Source organism: Mustela nivalis (genome assembly GCF_964662115.1).
Source record: "Mustela nivalis genome assembly, chromosome: 6".
Taxonomy (NCBI): Eukaryota; Metazoa; Chordata; class Mammalia; order Carnivora; family Mustelidae; genus Mustela; species Mustela nivalis.
The window spans coordinates 75,188,976-75,204,472 of record NC_139025.1 but is presented as its reverse complement, the minus strand read 5'-3'; the positions used below and the strand labels follow the sequence as shown (position 1 = coordinate 75,204,472).

The 15,497-nt window shown below is 36.1% G+C and overlaps 1 protein-coding gene across 13 annotated transcripts in view; it reads right to left on the bottom strand.

The window, feature by feature from the left end:
• Positions 1-15,497, bottom strand: part of ATOSA (atos homolog A) — a 141,530-nt gene that overhangs the window by 64,376 nt on the left and 61,657 nt on the right. For 2 of the 13 annotated variants that reach the window (XM_082734717.1, XM_082734719.1), the window contains exon 1: positions 2,409-2,586. The exons of 8 other annotated variants lie outside the window; for them this stretch is intronic. In XM_082734717.1, coding sequence (XP_082590843.1) covers positions 2,409-2,445 — 37 coding nt within the window. In that variant the 5' untranslated portion in view covers positions 2,446-2,586. Of the gene's footprint in view, positions 1-2,408; positions 2,594-15,497 lie in introns of those variants that run through there. 3 more of the 13 variants (XR_014312808.1, XR_014312809.1, XM_082734724.1) reach the window with 3 other exon arrangements.

The following is a 15,497-nucleotide window of genomic DNA, read 5'->3' as shown; positions in this document are numbered from 1 at the left end:
AATATTATTATATGTGACCAGACTATAAACATCACTTATTATCTTGAGGTTTTGATACTGGACAGGAACTTTCAGATGTTCCAGTATAAAATACATCTTTTAGTTACTGAGCCCAGAATAAAATCTGAGATTCTGCCAAGACTACTCCTCCTGCCTCGCAATGGCAAAGCTTTTGTGTAACACAGCAGTAGACTCCACTTTCTTGCCACTATTATGTTCCTTTATCTTTTCCAGCATACGAATGAAGCCAGCCTGCTCTTGGAAAGTCTATTAATTCTCAAGAAGATGAAACAAGACGGAAAAGTAGCAAATCAAATCAAGCACAACTTGGTTTTTGTGGTTCTATTGTAAAAAATAAGAATAGTGATTGATGAGAATGATAGCTCAAGATAATGGAAATGACTAAAATAACTTCTCTGTGGGTAGTTATATTTAATGAACTTGGATTCTCCTATCATCCTCTGCCTCCAAACCCATGGCCCCTCACAGATCTTCTTTTGTACACGAGTGCTTTATACTGGAGGATATCAAGTCCAAAAAATATAATAGATTTCTTTATTTTGCTATAATTTTTCTGAAGTTTTTATTTAAGTAATCTCTACATCCAATGTGGGGCTTGAACTCACAATCCTGAGATCAACAGTTGCTTGCTCTTCCAACCAAGGCAGCTAGGTGCCCCTATTATGCTACAATTTTTATGATAACTCCTGTCAAGTTCAAGTTTTGGGGTATATCCAACAAACTGAAAAAACTAAGAAATATAACATGCAGGTTCATATGAAACACTTTAATGTTTAGGGACAATTTATAAACTTGACTATTTTTTGAAGGCTTTAACATATGTATCATTAACACAAACATATGTATCATTAAAAATAATCAGTGATGGGCACCAAAGCATGAGATATATTTTGAGTTCTTTCCAAAGAAAAGAAATATCTCTTCTCACTTATCAAATTATGCTACCACTGAGTGCTAAGCCTACTTAACCACTGACTGCTAAGCCTACTTAATGACAGGAACTTCTTGAATTATTTTTTTCTTAAGATTTTATTTATTTATTTGAGAGAGAGACAGTGAGAGAGAGCATGAGAGGGGAGAAGGTCAGAGGGAGAAGCAGACTGCCCATGAAGCTGGGAGCCCAATGTAGGACTCAATCCCGGGACTCCATGACCTGAGCTGAATGCAGTTGCTTTACCAACTGAGCCACCCAGGTGCCCCAATGACGAATACTTCTTGAAAGAGATAAGATATAAAGCTCTAATATCAATTTTAAATTTATATTATATTCATTTTATTCATTAAACATAAATCACTGAGTGAATTAAAAAGGAGCCAGTTACACAGCCAGGTGAAAATGAATAAGCCACAGAAAATTGTTCATAAATGGGCAATATGCTATTAGTCTTCTGTTCTGCTTTAATTAATTTAAAAGAATCATTAGCTAAACCGACTATGTCAACTCTCTGTGAGAATATGTAGAAAACTTTTAAGATATTTTAAAACTTTCGCACTTTCAATCAGTTGGATAAACTGGTTTTTCCAGGTCTCATAAAACAAAATCGTAACCCATATTCTGTTCAATTATTACAAATATTTAATTAGTAAGGTTTAATTTAATAAGATTTTACTATATTTGCAGTATTAAGACAGATACAGAATTATTACATTTTAGAGGCTTCCTCTAAATTTATAATACTATCTTAACCATTTGTGGTATGTTGTCTTTAACATCCTTTATTTTTCCACTTTCCATTTGGACTTTTAACAGAGCAGAGCACAACAATGACTTTGAGGCTGGATTATACTACCATCTTTTATCTGAACTGCACAGAACTAGTCAACAGATCAAAATAATTATAAGATTGTACAATTTGCGGCAGCATCTTCAGAAATCCTTTATAAAAAGATAGCACATCAATTTCCTAAACTATGCCACAATTCTCACTAAGCTAAATTCTGACAATCTGTCAAATTCAGAAACAATGAATTCAGTTAAAAATACGTAACATCTTTTAAATACAGCTTATTCTTAACAGCTTTTATTTAAAAAAAAAAACACCGCCTGCTCCCAAGTACAGTTTATGCTTCTGGCTAACCCCAATTCTCTTCCCCGTAGTCCCATTTTTATCACATTTTCCCCCTGTTAAAGTGAGCGCATTGTATTTTGGTTTCTTTTCTTCTTACTCATTGTTCAGATCAGCATTTTAATAATCTTTTAAGCAAGGCTATTCAAAGAAAATATGAAGCTAAAGAAAATTCCCTCAGCTCAAGGTTTTTCAAAGTGAGATCATTTTTCTAGACCTATTTATTAAAAAATCTATGCAAAGCAAATACCGCAACTGCTAAATAGCTAAAGAAAATTGGAAGTTTAAAAATAAAGCCGTTAAAAACACTTCATTACACACCTTCTCTGTGAAGCCCTTTGTTTCCACTGAAAACCATACTGGAATCCTTGTATAAAAGAAGTTGCCTTCTGGCTGTCAATAGCTACACAGTCAGTAACTGAGGGATCCAGATGTCTGCAGTGGTTAAAACAAATGTTCAGCGGTGGGTGCTGATTCCACTTCCCTCTGTGTAAGGTTTTCCACAAAGGCAGCAGAGTAAGAGCGCACATAGCAACAGCACTCACAGCTGATTGGACGAGGGTGTGCTCAGCCGCCCCTGCTTGCTAGGTCCACTACGGCTTCCTGTCTACTTGGCAGCATTATCATGTTGTCTTTGCTCTTCTTACCAACTCAGCTGTGTTTAGGCAACTTGAAAGAACGGCAGAACGATCATGACAAAAGTATTCTAGCATTGAGCCCCTAAAAAGTGTGCCTCTGGATGTTTTTTTAAAAGAGAGAAATTCATAAGGCAAACCTTTATTTCAGTATTTCACAGGAAGCAGGACAAAGGGGGTGGTGGAGGGAATCATTTTATTATTTCACATTTCCAGTAAATCAGGTTCTACCAAGATAAACCATCTGGAAACATAAAAATCTAAAAATTTAAAGCAATTAGAATTGAATATCAACCTCCATCTTCTAGAACAAAGAATTACTTTATAACAAACTTCACAATTCCTAGAAAAGCACAATCTGTTCGTTAAAATGGGTTAGGGCATAAAATAGCCCCCCTCAAATTAATACAATGCCTTTTAAAGGATAAGAAAAATTGATGTTAACAGATTAGAAAAAGACCTAAAAAGGGAAAATAGTTTCTTAGCAAACTTACAACAATAAAGGTTTAGCTAGGTATTTGCTTTAAAATGTCTCTTTTTACATTAAACAACAATGTTTAGCCTGAGTTCATCTATTCTCTTTACCATAAAATTATCTGCAGCTGTTGAACTCAAAAGGAGATTTTCTTCAGGTTTCAAGTACTGGACTTCAATGTACCAGTCTACACTATCTCTGAAGCTTAAAGAAGAACAAAAATCCCTCCCAAACTTACAAAGATGTTTTGGGGGAGTTAATGCCAGGGGTGAGAATATACAGATATGAAGAATCAGAAAAATTCCCTTTTAGGAAATATTTCCCCTGAATATCACATAAACTAGGATAGTGTTTTTTAAACTTTTATGGCAATTAAGCTCTTTATATTTACATTTTTCCAATAAAATGCATTATTAGCAGCGGCTTTAGGATTTCTATACAACCGAGGTTTGTGGGAGTAGGCAGAGGCTACAGGAGCAGCACACTGTTTATTACTCAGATCTTTGTTTATCTGGAGTGTCTTGGGGGTAGGGAGCAGAGGCTGATGGAAATGTTGGCTCTATTTAGGCACCCCATGAGCAACATGAGGCTATTTTTAAATGAGAGGCCACAAACAACACTGCAGTTTCAAATCAGCCCCCGAGTCCATAAGATTCCTGCCCCTGAAAAAGCTTCTAGGATCCCTGGAGTTTACAATATACAAAAGTAAGAGTACAAAGCACAGAACCTGTAAGAGTTAAACATCATTATCACCTTAGTGTAAAGAAAGAACCTGATGACTGGCCCCAAAATTAACCAGAGGGAGAGCTGCTAAGCCCTCTGAGAAATAACAAGAGGGAAGATGTATTTGGGAGCACAAGAAGCCCGTGAGGTAAGTGGCTCAGAGAAAGAAGGGCATACTAGAACATTTAGTTTGGAGTCAGGCCAACCAACCTCGGTTCAAAACCTGAAACTGCCATTTACAAACAAAAAGACCCTATACAATTTACTAAACTCCTCTGAGCCTTGGTTTTCTTATCTGTAAAATGGCATCAACTCACATGGCTCCTGTGAAGGCTAAAAGGTGCTGTCAGCCAGACTGGACTTTTAGTTACTAAGGATCCTAAGCTTCTTCAAAACTTTGGAGTTTTTGCAAATAATATTTATTCCTCTTCTACTGGAGCAGACTCCCACAATGCCCTCAGTTGATAAGTCTCAGCTTAAATTCCTCTTCCCCAGGGCAGCTTTCCCTGATCCAAGAGTCATCTTAGTCCCCCTATACCTCCTGCTCAGGACTTAGTTCATAGAGGTTTAAATAATTATTTGCATTGAATGACATCAATGCAAACAATTTGGTTGAATGACATTCTCCTCTACCACCTGTAAGTGCTTTAAAGAGAAGTACTAGATTTGGGCCCCTGAGTGGCTCAGTGGGTTAAGCCGCTGCCTTCGGCTCAGGTCATGATCTCAGGGTCCTGGGATCGAGCCCCTCATTGGGCTCTCTGCTCAGCAGGGAGCCTGCTTCCTCCTCACTCTCTCTGCTTGCCTCTCTGCCTACTTGTGATCTCTCTCTCTCTGTCAAATAAATAAATAAATAAATAAAATCTTAAAAAAAAAAAAAAAAAAGAGAAGTATTAGTTTTGTCTACATTATTGCTAACCTAGCACCATGCCTGATTTATGTCCCAAATAATAATTAATTTAATTTCACAATTATGGGAGGCAAACAGAACAAGTAGCATTATCTGCACTGTTCAAATAAGAAAATCAGCTCTAAAATTTCATTTACTCAAGTCATACACCTAGAAGTGAAAGGAACTAAAAATTTTTAAATTTTTTGATGAATAAGTTTATAATTCAAAATTAATCTCTTCTACTGTCAAAAAAGAAAAACAATATATAATCCCTGAATTATTTTGGAATATTTCCTTTCAGTTATAATTCTCAAACTTTTAAATTAAAGGCTAATGATAGCCTCTATCTATAATGATTAACAAACAAAGAGAACTTATAAAAACTAAATTTAGCCAGGAGGACCTGGGTGGATCAGCCAGTAAGTGACCAAATATTGATTTCAGCTCAGGTCATGATCTCAGGGTCATGAGATTGAGCTTTGCATGGGGCCCTGTGTTGAGTGTGGAACTCGGTTAAGATTCTTTCCCTCTCTCTCTGTGCCCCCCTTAAAAAAATTAAATTTAGTCAGGAACATGTAACTATAAATGAATAAAATGCACACGAGACATGCCACCTTAAAAAGTAAAATCCAACAAAGAGATTAAGTGAAATGTTTCTTCTGTGCTGCCAGTTTTCCAAAAAATTTCATAATGGCACTTTACTTAATTCTGAAGAATGCTTGCTTTTCCCTGCTTTTATCTTGGTACACAAAACTATAAATGGGTATGCTATAAAAGAATGGCACGTTATCTACTCTGTAGGTCTCAACAGCCTACAAGTTAAAATCTGAATAATATGAAATTCTATACTAAATGTTAGCCCCAGGTTCTCAATTCTCAATCTCCAACCATGAAAAGCCCCTTTTCCCCCTACAACTCACATAGTATGGTCAAAATTGTGCTCTCCAAATGGACAGCTCAAGAGATATACATTACTTATATTATCCCCTCTAAGGAAATAATTTAAAAAGGAACTCTTCCATGAGTTTTTTTAAACCACATATTCTAAATATAAAATGAAAAAGTCTCAAATATCAACTGTTTCAGATCAGCTGTGCCCTCCATTAGCAGAAATAATTGGAAACTATCTACTTTTAAGATACTTTAGAGATAACCATGCTAATCTGGGTACTTTCTAAACAAAAAGATACACTGCTACTAGAAAAGGGAAGAAAATAAAAAAAGAAAGAACCCTTAACAGGTAATGATATACTAGCTTCTATGTAGGTAGGCCCATGGCCCAGGCCCGGTGTCAGTCTCTTTATATACCTATGTCCTCTGCCCCTGTAGCAGTTACCATTCCCAAAGATGAGGAAACTGGCTTGTTACTTGACCAAGTAGAGTAGAACCAAATGGGAAAAGCCAGGATTCAAGTTTTGGTCTTCCTGAATCTAACATGCATGCGCTTAACCAATGCTATCCTTCCCTTAACAACTCCGTTCTTATATATATTTCCATAAGGCAAATATGGCCTCATATAAGAATAAAGTTTAATTATAGAAATCTCAACATTTTCCATTTATTATTCATTCAATAAGCACTATTACAGCTCCATCATACCTCAAATCTGTCACGGATACTGTAACCACAGGATGGGAAAACAGGATTTGACTACTAAACAGGGAGCCAGGCCATAGTAATAGAGTGATCATTATGTGAAGACACAGAAGATTCAATCTGCAAAACTTAACTACTTCATATTCATAGATCACATACATAATCCGGAGAGAGTAAAAGAAGTGGAAAAGAACACGGACCAGGAGCCACAGATCTGGGTTCTAGTGTAAACTCCACCTTTAATCAACTTTATAATCTCAAGCACTTCTCCAAATATTGCTCATTTCTAAGTCAGGAATCCCTTTTTCTTTTCTTTTTTGCCGGTAACATTGGTTTGTTGTTAAGACCAAATAGGATAGGATAAAATTATTTTGAAAACAGCAATGTTCCACACAAATAGAATATCATCTTCTTCTGTGGTCTCCTAGGGTATAGCAATGTAAACATGTTTGCACAAAAAATCACCCTCATTACTGGAATGATCCTTTAAAGCAGCAAGACAAAACGGAGGAGAGCCGTAGTCTAGGAGTTCAAGATCTCTTAACAAACTGTGCTATCAAATTATTTAACCTGGAGAGTCTATTTCTTTACATGTAAAGTAAGAATAATAATTTCTCTAAGAGTTATAAATCAACCAGCCCAGGACTTGGGTCTTAAGCAACTCAAGTTGTCTCTTTTCCTTTGCAAACATCATTTCTATAGGATATTAGTTAGTAAAGGGCAAATGTCCATCCATACACACACACACACACACACACACACACACACACCCAATAAGGGGCAATTACTATTAATGAATACTATAATAATAACAAAGATAAAATTTAAATTTTCACTACTAAATCTTTATAACATTGATATTTTAAAAGTTTCTTAAATTGGGGTGCCTGGGTGACTCAGTGAGTTAAGCCGCTGCCTTCGGCTCAGGTCATGATCTCAGGGTCCTGGGATGGAGTCCCACATCAGGCTCTCTGCTCGGCAGGGAGCCTGCTTCCTTCTCTCTCTCTCTCTCTGCCTGCCTCTCTGCCTACTTGTGATCTCTCTCTGTCAAATAAATAAATAAATAAATAAATAATCCTTTAAATAAATAAATAAATAGAAGTTTCTTAAATAATGTCACATTTGACAACACATTTCACAGTTCAATAACAAATTTGCAATAAAGACAAATAATAGGGTGCCTGGGTGGCTCAGGTGGTTGGGCGGCTGCCTTCGACTCAGGTCATGATCGTGGATTAAGTCCCACATTAGGCTACCAGCTCCACGGGGAGTCTGTTTCTCCCTGACCTTCTCCCTCTCATTCTCTCTCTCACTGTTTCTTTCTCAATAAATAAACAAATAAATAAAAATAAAAAGAGAAAAAGACTAAATAATAGCTAGAATTTAACATTGTTAACAGTTTTGGAAATTAAGTAATTTATGTTTTTTTTCATTAGATCACTTTTTATTCAAAAACAAAATGTTATACTGTTAGGTCAGTACTGGGATGTTAAGCCATAATTAGTTACATTAAGCCATAAATTACTTACACAGAGATTCCCAGACATCACTATTGCTGAAATGATTACCCAGTGATCTGTATTCATTATGAAATGGTACAAATAAGCTAAGTGGCCAAATAGCAATCCAAAAATACTGTGTTTTTAAGAGCTAAAACATTTAAAATTAAAATATTAAAAAGTACCTAAGAGACTTAATTGGGTTTCTCATCCTTCAAAAGATTTGGGGTTATGATGACCTAGATTAGCTCCAGGAGCAGAGCCTTGTTTACAAAATCTCAGATCTTGGAGAGAAGAAAATGTTCTAGCCTGTTTTTTGGCATCATTCATACTACATTGTTTAAAATGAGCTAGAACACGGGTTATTTATAATCTAAGCTACTGGACAAACACTTCGTCTAATAATATCTTGTACACACACTAGTCAGACTTACTAAGTATCAAGATCAGGTTTAAGAATTCATTTTAATATCCTACAGTACTTTTATAAATTAATATCATCATTATTAACTAAAGCATGTGCCAAGATGCACATGGGTTGCTTTTTACCTATACCCTTACTTCTTTAAAGACAAGTTCTAGGATGTTGTTAATCATCTGCTATCATATTATAAAGAATGGTATGTTTGATTCAGTCTTAAAATCTAGAGCCATCACAATTTTTTTTTATTCTGTTAGTAACGATATTTTACTGAAAGTATTTCCATGGAAATTAGTATATCTTTCTTACACTCATTTGTCCCTTTGACAATCTAATTTTGTGAAATAAGAATATTTTATAGATGAAGAAACTGAACCATAAAGATTAAGGCAGCTGGTAGATTACCTAGCTGAATCACCTAGCCCAGGTTTAATTCCAAGTCCTATGTTGTTGTTTTTTTTCCCACAACTACCTATTACCAGTCCCTATCACTGAGTAGAGAACATCTACTAATTATGCCAGTAGTCATACAAATGACATTCTGCATTTTAAATTTTGGAGAATGTTAGCAGAAAGCTGGTTAAGTGAAACAGCTGTAACAGAATTAAATAAACCTCATGTAGCTTTAAGAGAGCCTGAATTGTTAAGTCCCCAAAACACTAACACTCTATTTGCTTGCATCTTTAAAAATTCATATAGTCTTATTTTCATATTTCATATAGTCTCATTTCCAAATATGACTAAACACTCTGGCTACCTATAACACCTCAAATGCTAACATACCGGAAACTGAACTAATTTTCCTCTGAATAGGATTCACCATTATTATTGCTCCCAATTCCCTAAGCTTACAAACTTTGGAGACAATCAAAATAGCCATTAATTATGTGCTTTTAAGTGCCTGACACAACCATTTTATTCAGGTTGTTATTCCATTATAACAAAATCAGGTTATGCCTTTGTAACAAACCTACAAAATGAGTATTTTTATTATCTGTTTCAACCAATGAGGAAACTAAAGCTCAGAGAAGTTAGGTAATTTGATCAAGGTTACACATAGCAGGTGACAAAAACCAGAACGTGAATCCAGGTGTTTCTAGTTACTTCCAAGTGCTAAAACAATCTGTAGATTTAAATGTGCTATCAAATTAAGGGGTTGGAAATATTACTTTCTTTTTAAGTAAAATAGGAAAAAAGAAAAGATAAATTACCACTGTAGAGCAAGATTAGTAATGACTTGTGTTTGAGGGGACAGTGTTGGGATGGAGCAATGTCAATTGTTTTTGTAATTGTGGGCTGATAAATTTTAAAGCCAATGCTCTATGTGATACTGTTTCTCAATTACCACCATTCGCTGCATGTTCCCAAACAGGTATTTGGTTCAACCTTATCACATTCACCAACATGGACTTTGAAAACACAGATGTTAAGTTTTATTTTACTAAACAGAGTTTAAAAAAGCAGCAGTTGCTGAAGATTTACAACCAAAATTCAAATACCTCACGTGTTGCCACAACCATAAACCCTTCTTTACCAGGGGTGACACTATATTACTAGAGACACAAAGTATGATCTTTAAAGACACAGAATGTACAAATTCTGTAACTTATTGCATGTACCTTTTTGTGGAGAAGGAGGCAGTTGTTTTCTTTTTCCTCATGTAAATGCTATAGTCAATAGGTCAAAGCTGTTCATTTGCAACATTATTTTAGTTTATACAATGATGTCACCCAGAAAGCTTGTGGAGAGTGCTTATCACTGACTACTCTCAAAAGTTTCTAACCTTTCAGACCAGGAAGATTTTAGCGGCACTGTCTAGAGGGCAAAATCAATAAGGCCTCATGAACTGAGCACTTCAACTAAAACTTCCAATTACCGAGAAATAAATTTCCATTCCTCGTTCTCTCCTACATGCGCGCACACACACACGCACCTTATATTCAAACCAAACATATTTTAGATTACTACAAATAGAAGAGGCTGGTGGAATGTAGGAGTTCTACAGATCTGTACAGGCCATCTGATACACTCTTCCTCTGGGCCACTTTCCCTACTCCCCACCTGAGCCTTTGTCAACACAGCACAGGGTAACCTTCCAGTCTTGATTTGTCTGTTGACTCAGGAAAAAAGTCAGAAAGGACCACAGGTTCCAGAGGCCATGTTAGTTCTTGCTCATCATTACATTTCCAGCACAGCACATAATGATTTGTTTCAGAGAAAAAAGGGAAAGGGATCCAAATATCTAAAGTTTTACAATATTTAACAGTAAATTCTAAAAATGGGAAGTTACTCTACAGATACATTAAGTAATCGCTAATATTTATCACAGAAGGCATTGTTCATAAGATTTTTAAAAAAGATTTTATTTATTTATTTGACAGACAGAGATCACAAATAGGCAGAGAGGCAGGCAGAGAGAGAGGAGATGGGGAGAGCAGGCTCCCCACAGAGCAGAAAGCCCGTTGCGGGCCTTGATCCCAGGACCCTGAGATAATGAACTGAGCCGAAGGCAGAGGCTTAACCCACTGAGCCACTCAGGTGCCTCGTTCATAAGATTTCAGATGACTTTGAATAAAAACAACATTTTGTCAAAATAGGTGCATTTTGGTAAAAACACCTTAGAAATCAACCATTTCTGAAACAAAGTCCAAGTGTTTTGTCAAAATCAAGACAAGCATTCCATGTTGTCAATCCCCTGACTTATATAAGAGTCCACAGAAATTATAAAATATTATATGCAATATCCTACAGAACACAGCTGGGGCAAATTGTCTACCTGAAGCTATACTTAAGCTATTTTAATACAGAATGAAATGAGTTATAGAATGTGCTAGTAGGACAGCAAAATGGCTAATAATTAGGATGATCATAAAATTTTTTGTCTAAACAATGACACATTTAGAGTGAAGGAACACAATCTTGAAATAGGATTGGACAGAGGTAACAGATGTAAACCAGGACCATCGCAGGTAGTATTTCCATCCCATCCCCCAAGAAAATCTGAACTTCGTGGTATAGTTAAATAGAGATATAAAATGGTTAACTCAAATTATTTTAATTTTTTTAAATGAGAATTTTCTTGCTCCGTGCGGCTCACTGATATGTCAAAAAATTGTATTTTACATTTGAAATAATTTATAACTGTGTATCAGCTTTTCAAATGCTCTTTTAAAAAAAGCTAACCATGTACAATTCATTACATCCTAGCATACTTCTATCTTAAAGGACAAAGAAAGCTCAAGTCCTAACCCACAAGGCACTGATGGTGATTAAGTATGCATAGACAGTTAAACGTTTTTTCAAGTGTCTAATAAATGGCAACTCCATACTAACCACTACCACAGGTGTGAGGGAATTAGTCATATGTGTCCCAAATTCCTGGAGAACAAATCTTCTAGGAAGGAGATAATTTAATGTGAGCAAAGGAAGGAAATACAAATTATAGTGTATGTTCTGTTCTTTCAGATCCTAAAGCATGCCCGCTCTTTCTAAATTCAAGACCCTTGCACATACCACTCCCTTGGCCTGAAATGTTCTTCCCCTCAGGACTTGCATAGTTAGCTCCTTCACATCCTTGCTTTACTTTCTCAGAGAGGCCTTACCTAATCATCCTAACCAAAGGTGCTTTTCCTGGCCTCGGTCAGTCACTCTCTTAGCCTTTGTAGGTTCTTTTCAGAACACTTACAAGATGTACCTATTGGGGCACTTCGGGCACTCAGTGGGTTAAGCATCCAACTTGGTTTTGGCTCAAGTCATTGATCTCAGGGTCATGAGACCCAGCCCTATGTTGAGCTTTGCACTGCGTTTGAGTCTGGTTGATTCTCTCTCTCCCCCTACCAAATAAATATATCTTTTTTTTTTTTAAATGAATATGTACTTACCTTACTTGTTGAAGAAATGTTGCTATATTTCTAGGTAACACTTTATTTCTTCAGAATCAAATACTATTCTAAGCACTTTACATGGATTACCTCATTTAATCATTACAACAGAACTTTTAGTACTAAAACTAGCCCTGTTTTTCTTATGACAAAATTAAAGGGTTTTCTCTATATTTCTAAATAATAAGCTTATACTGCTAATTTTTGATTTTTAAATTTCACATTATCTAGTTTCAAATTTCATTATATTTTCTTTTTAGCATCCTGCTTCAAGGATGAAATATGCCTTTCACTTCAAGTCTATTACCATTTGACTTTCTTCTGAAAGTAGGTATATTTTATTTGGAGAATAATGTTAAGATAGAATCACCTAGCCTGTGTTTCTTCCAAGTTCCTTGAGGAAGGCTGATTGATCATTATGTCATTTCTGGTGCAGAACCTAGAGGCAGCTGAGCTCTTGCTAGAAGTACAGACACACTAAATGGGCTAGCAAGAAATTTGAGTTTTACTTTCATCGTTATACAGGTTACTTCTTTTTCTCTGGGTCTTGTTTTCCTAAGTATAAAATGAAAGAGACTCACACTTTCTAATGACCTTTCCAACTCTGATTTCAAGCAATAGCATGATTTCCAAAGTAATTTCAGAGTAACAAAAGGATTTTAGTGTCCTGAGCTCTTGGTAATGGAATTTAATCTGTACCACTATGTAACCAGAGGGTGTTTTTTCCCCATTGTTAGCTATTCAGAGTTCCCTGCAAGTTTTCTGCAATACAAGCTACAAGAAAAAACACAAGTCAGGGTTGTTATATGCTAGACTGTAGAAATAGACCTTAAGGACCAGCAGTTAATTGACACAATTACTAAGATTTGAATACACTTCCTCAAAGGCATAGGGATATTCCTTATCCCAACTTTTTTTTTTTTATCTTTTTTTTTTTAAAGATTTTTATTTATTTATTTGACAGAGAGAGATCACAAGTAGACAGAGAGGCAGGCAGAGAGAGAGAGGAAGGGAAGCAGGCTCCCCACTGAGCAGAGAGCCCGATGTGGGACTCGATCCCAGGACCCTGAGATCATGACCTGAGCTGAAGGCTGCGGTTTAGCCCACTGAGCCACCCAGGTGCCCCCATTATCCCAACTTCTGAATGAGTATTCCAACTTAAGAACACACATTTCAGACAATTTTTAAGGAGCTGTGAATAAGAGTATCTAAGATTTCCTGCTATGTGTTCTTTCTACCATAATACACTGAGTAACTCCCTCCCATAGCCAAAAAAATTTTTTTCTTGAAGCTTTGCTGTGAAAATGTTTATTTGGTTGGATGGCAGGGAGGAGACATGTCCATTCCCTCCTAACACAGGTAGGAAAGCTTATTCAGTACTTGGTTGGGGATGATCTCCTTACTCTCATAGTTCACATGTGGTTAGAAGATACAAAGGCCTCTACTCCCAGAGTTTATGACATTTCTGCCAGAATATGTCTGAGAAAAATTTCCAATTTTATCCTGTTTTTTTCCCTCCTAGTTCTTATAATAAACAGCTGCTTTAATAATTCAGTTTAACTATTCTGACAAAAGAGTATCATAAAGCAATAGCTATGGCATTGTCAGTATTGTATACATGTTAACATTGCCAAGAATTTTCATAGAAGGGAACAATAATCCCTCATATATTATAATGAATGGTGGCAAAGGGGGAAAAATGGACAAGAAAAAAGATTAGCCAACATTAGAGATGAGTGTCTGGTAATTTTTATAACACCAGGTCATAATGTAATTTTGAGAGCTAAAAACTGATTTAAAAACTGCCATATATTCAATAATAATTCTTTGCTGGTTTACAATGAAATTAAATAATAGAAACCTACTGTCAAGGGCACCTGGCTGGCTCAGAGAAGCATGTGACTCTTGATATCAGGGTTGTGAGTTCAAGCCCCACATGGGGTGTAGAGATTAAATAAAAAAAACTTAAAATATATATATATATATAAATATTTATATATATATATAAATGCCAAATTGTTCTTCCAAAAAGTTCTCTTTAATCAGACCAAACTACTTAATGGTGCCTCACTATCAAGTGAATGAAACTCAAATCTCTTATGTGAGGGGCGCCTGGGTGGCTCAGTGGGTTAAGCCGCTGCCTTCGGCTCAGGTCATGATCTCAGGGTCCTGGGATCGAGTCCCGCATGGGGCTCTCTGCTCAGCAGGGAGCCTGCTTCCTCCTCTCTCTCTCTCTGCCTGCCTTTCTGCCTACTTGTGATCTCTCTCTGTCAAATAAATAAATAAAATTTAAAAAAAAAAAAATCTCTTATGTGATATTCAAAACCCTAATTTTCCTGGTTCCTAAGTAACTTCTACAATTCATGTTAGTCTACCTGGTACCCCTTGAACATCTTAATTGCTCAGATTGTTATCAGATTGTTATCTCTTCCAGTCCTCCCTGTCTCAACCTCTGTAAACTTCTACCTATCCCAAACATACCCATCATTTAAGTCTCAATACTGTGTCTCAGACAGAGTCTGTGCAATGAAATTAATCACCCCAGCTGAAATTATTTCCTACAAACTCTCATGGTAGACATTTTCACCATTTATTTAGTTATCAAATTCTTATATTTTATTTGTGTAGTTATTTCATTTGATCCTCTAATAACTTTGAGAAGTGGGCATAAATATTTCCATTTAGAAACAAAAACTGAGGGGCACCTGGGTGGCTCAGTAGGTTGGGTGTCTGCCTTTGGCTTGGGTCATGATCCCAGGGTCCTGGGATTGGGCCCCGTGCTGGGCTCCCTTCTCAGCAGGAGCCTGCTTCTCCCTCTCCTCCCCACTTGTGCTCTTTCTTGTTATCTCTGTCACTCTCTGTCTCTCTCTCAAATAAATAAAGCCTTTTAAAAAAATTTAGGAACAAAAACTGATAAAGGAGAGTTAATTCTTAGGGTTATAAAACCAACAAATCACAGGAAAAAATGCATAAAATTTTCAAGTAATAATGAATTCTATGGTATATTACAAAGATACTAAAATTAATGCAAACATTCATTTAATAATAAATATTTATTGAGCAGCTACTAAATGTCAGGCATCAGTCCACACATCGGGAAACACAGCAGTGAACAAATATCACTAAGTCCCTGCCCTTATGAAGCTTACATTCCTATTGGGGAGAAAAACAAAAAAAGTAAATAAATAAATATAGAACATCAGGTCAAGCAGTGATAAGGACTACAAAGAAAAGTAATGCAATGTAAAGAGAAAATAAAAGAGCTGTACTTTTCATAGGATGGTCAGGAAG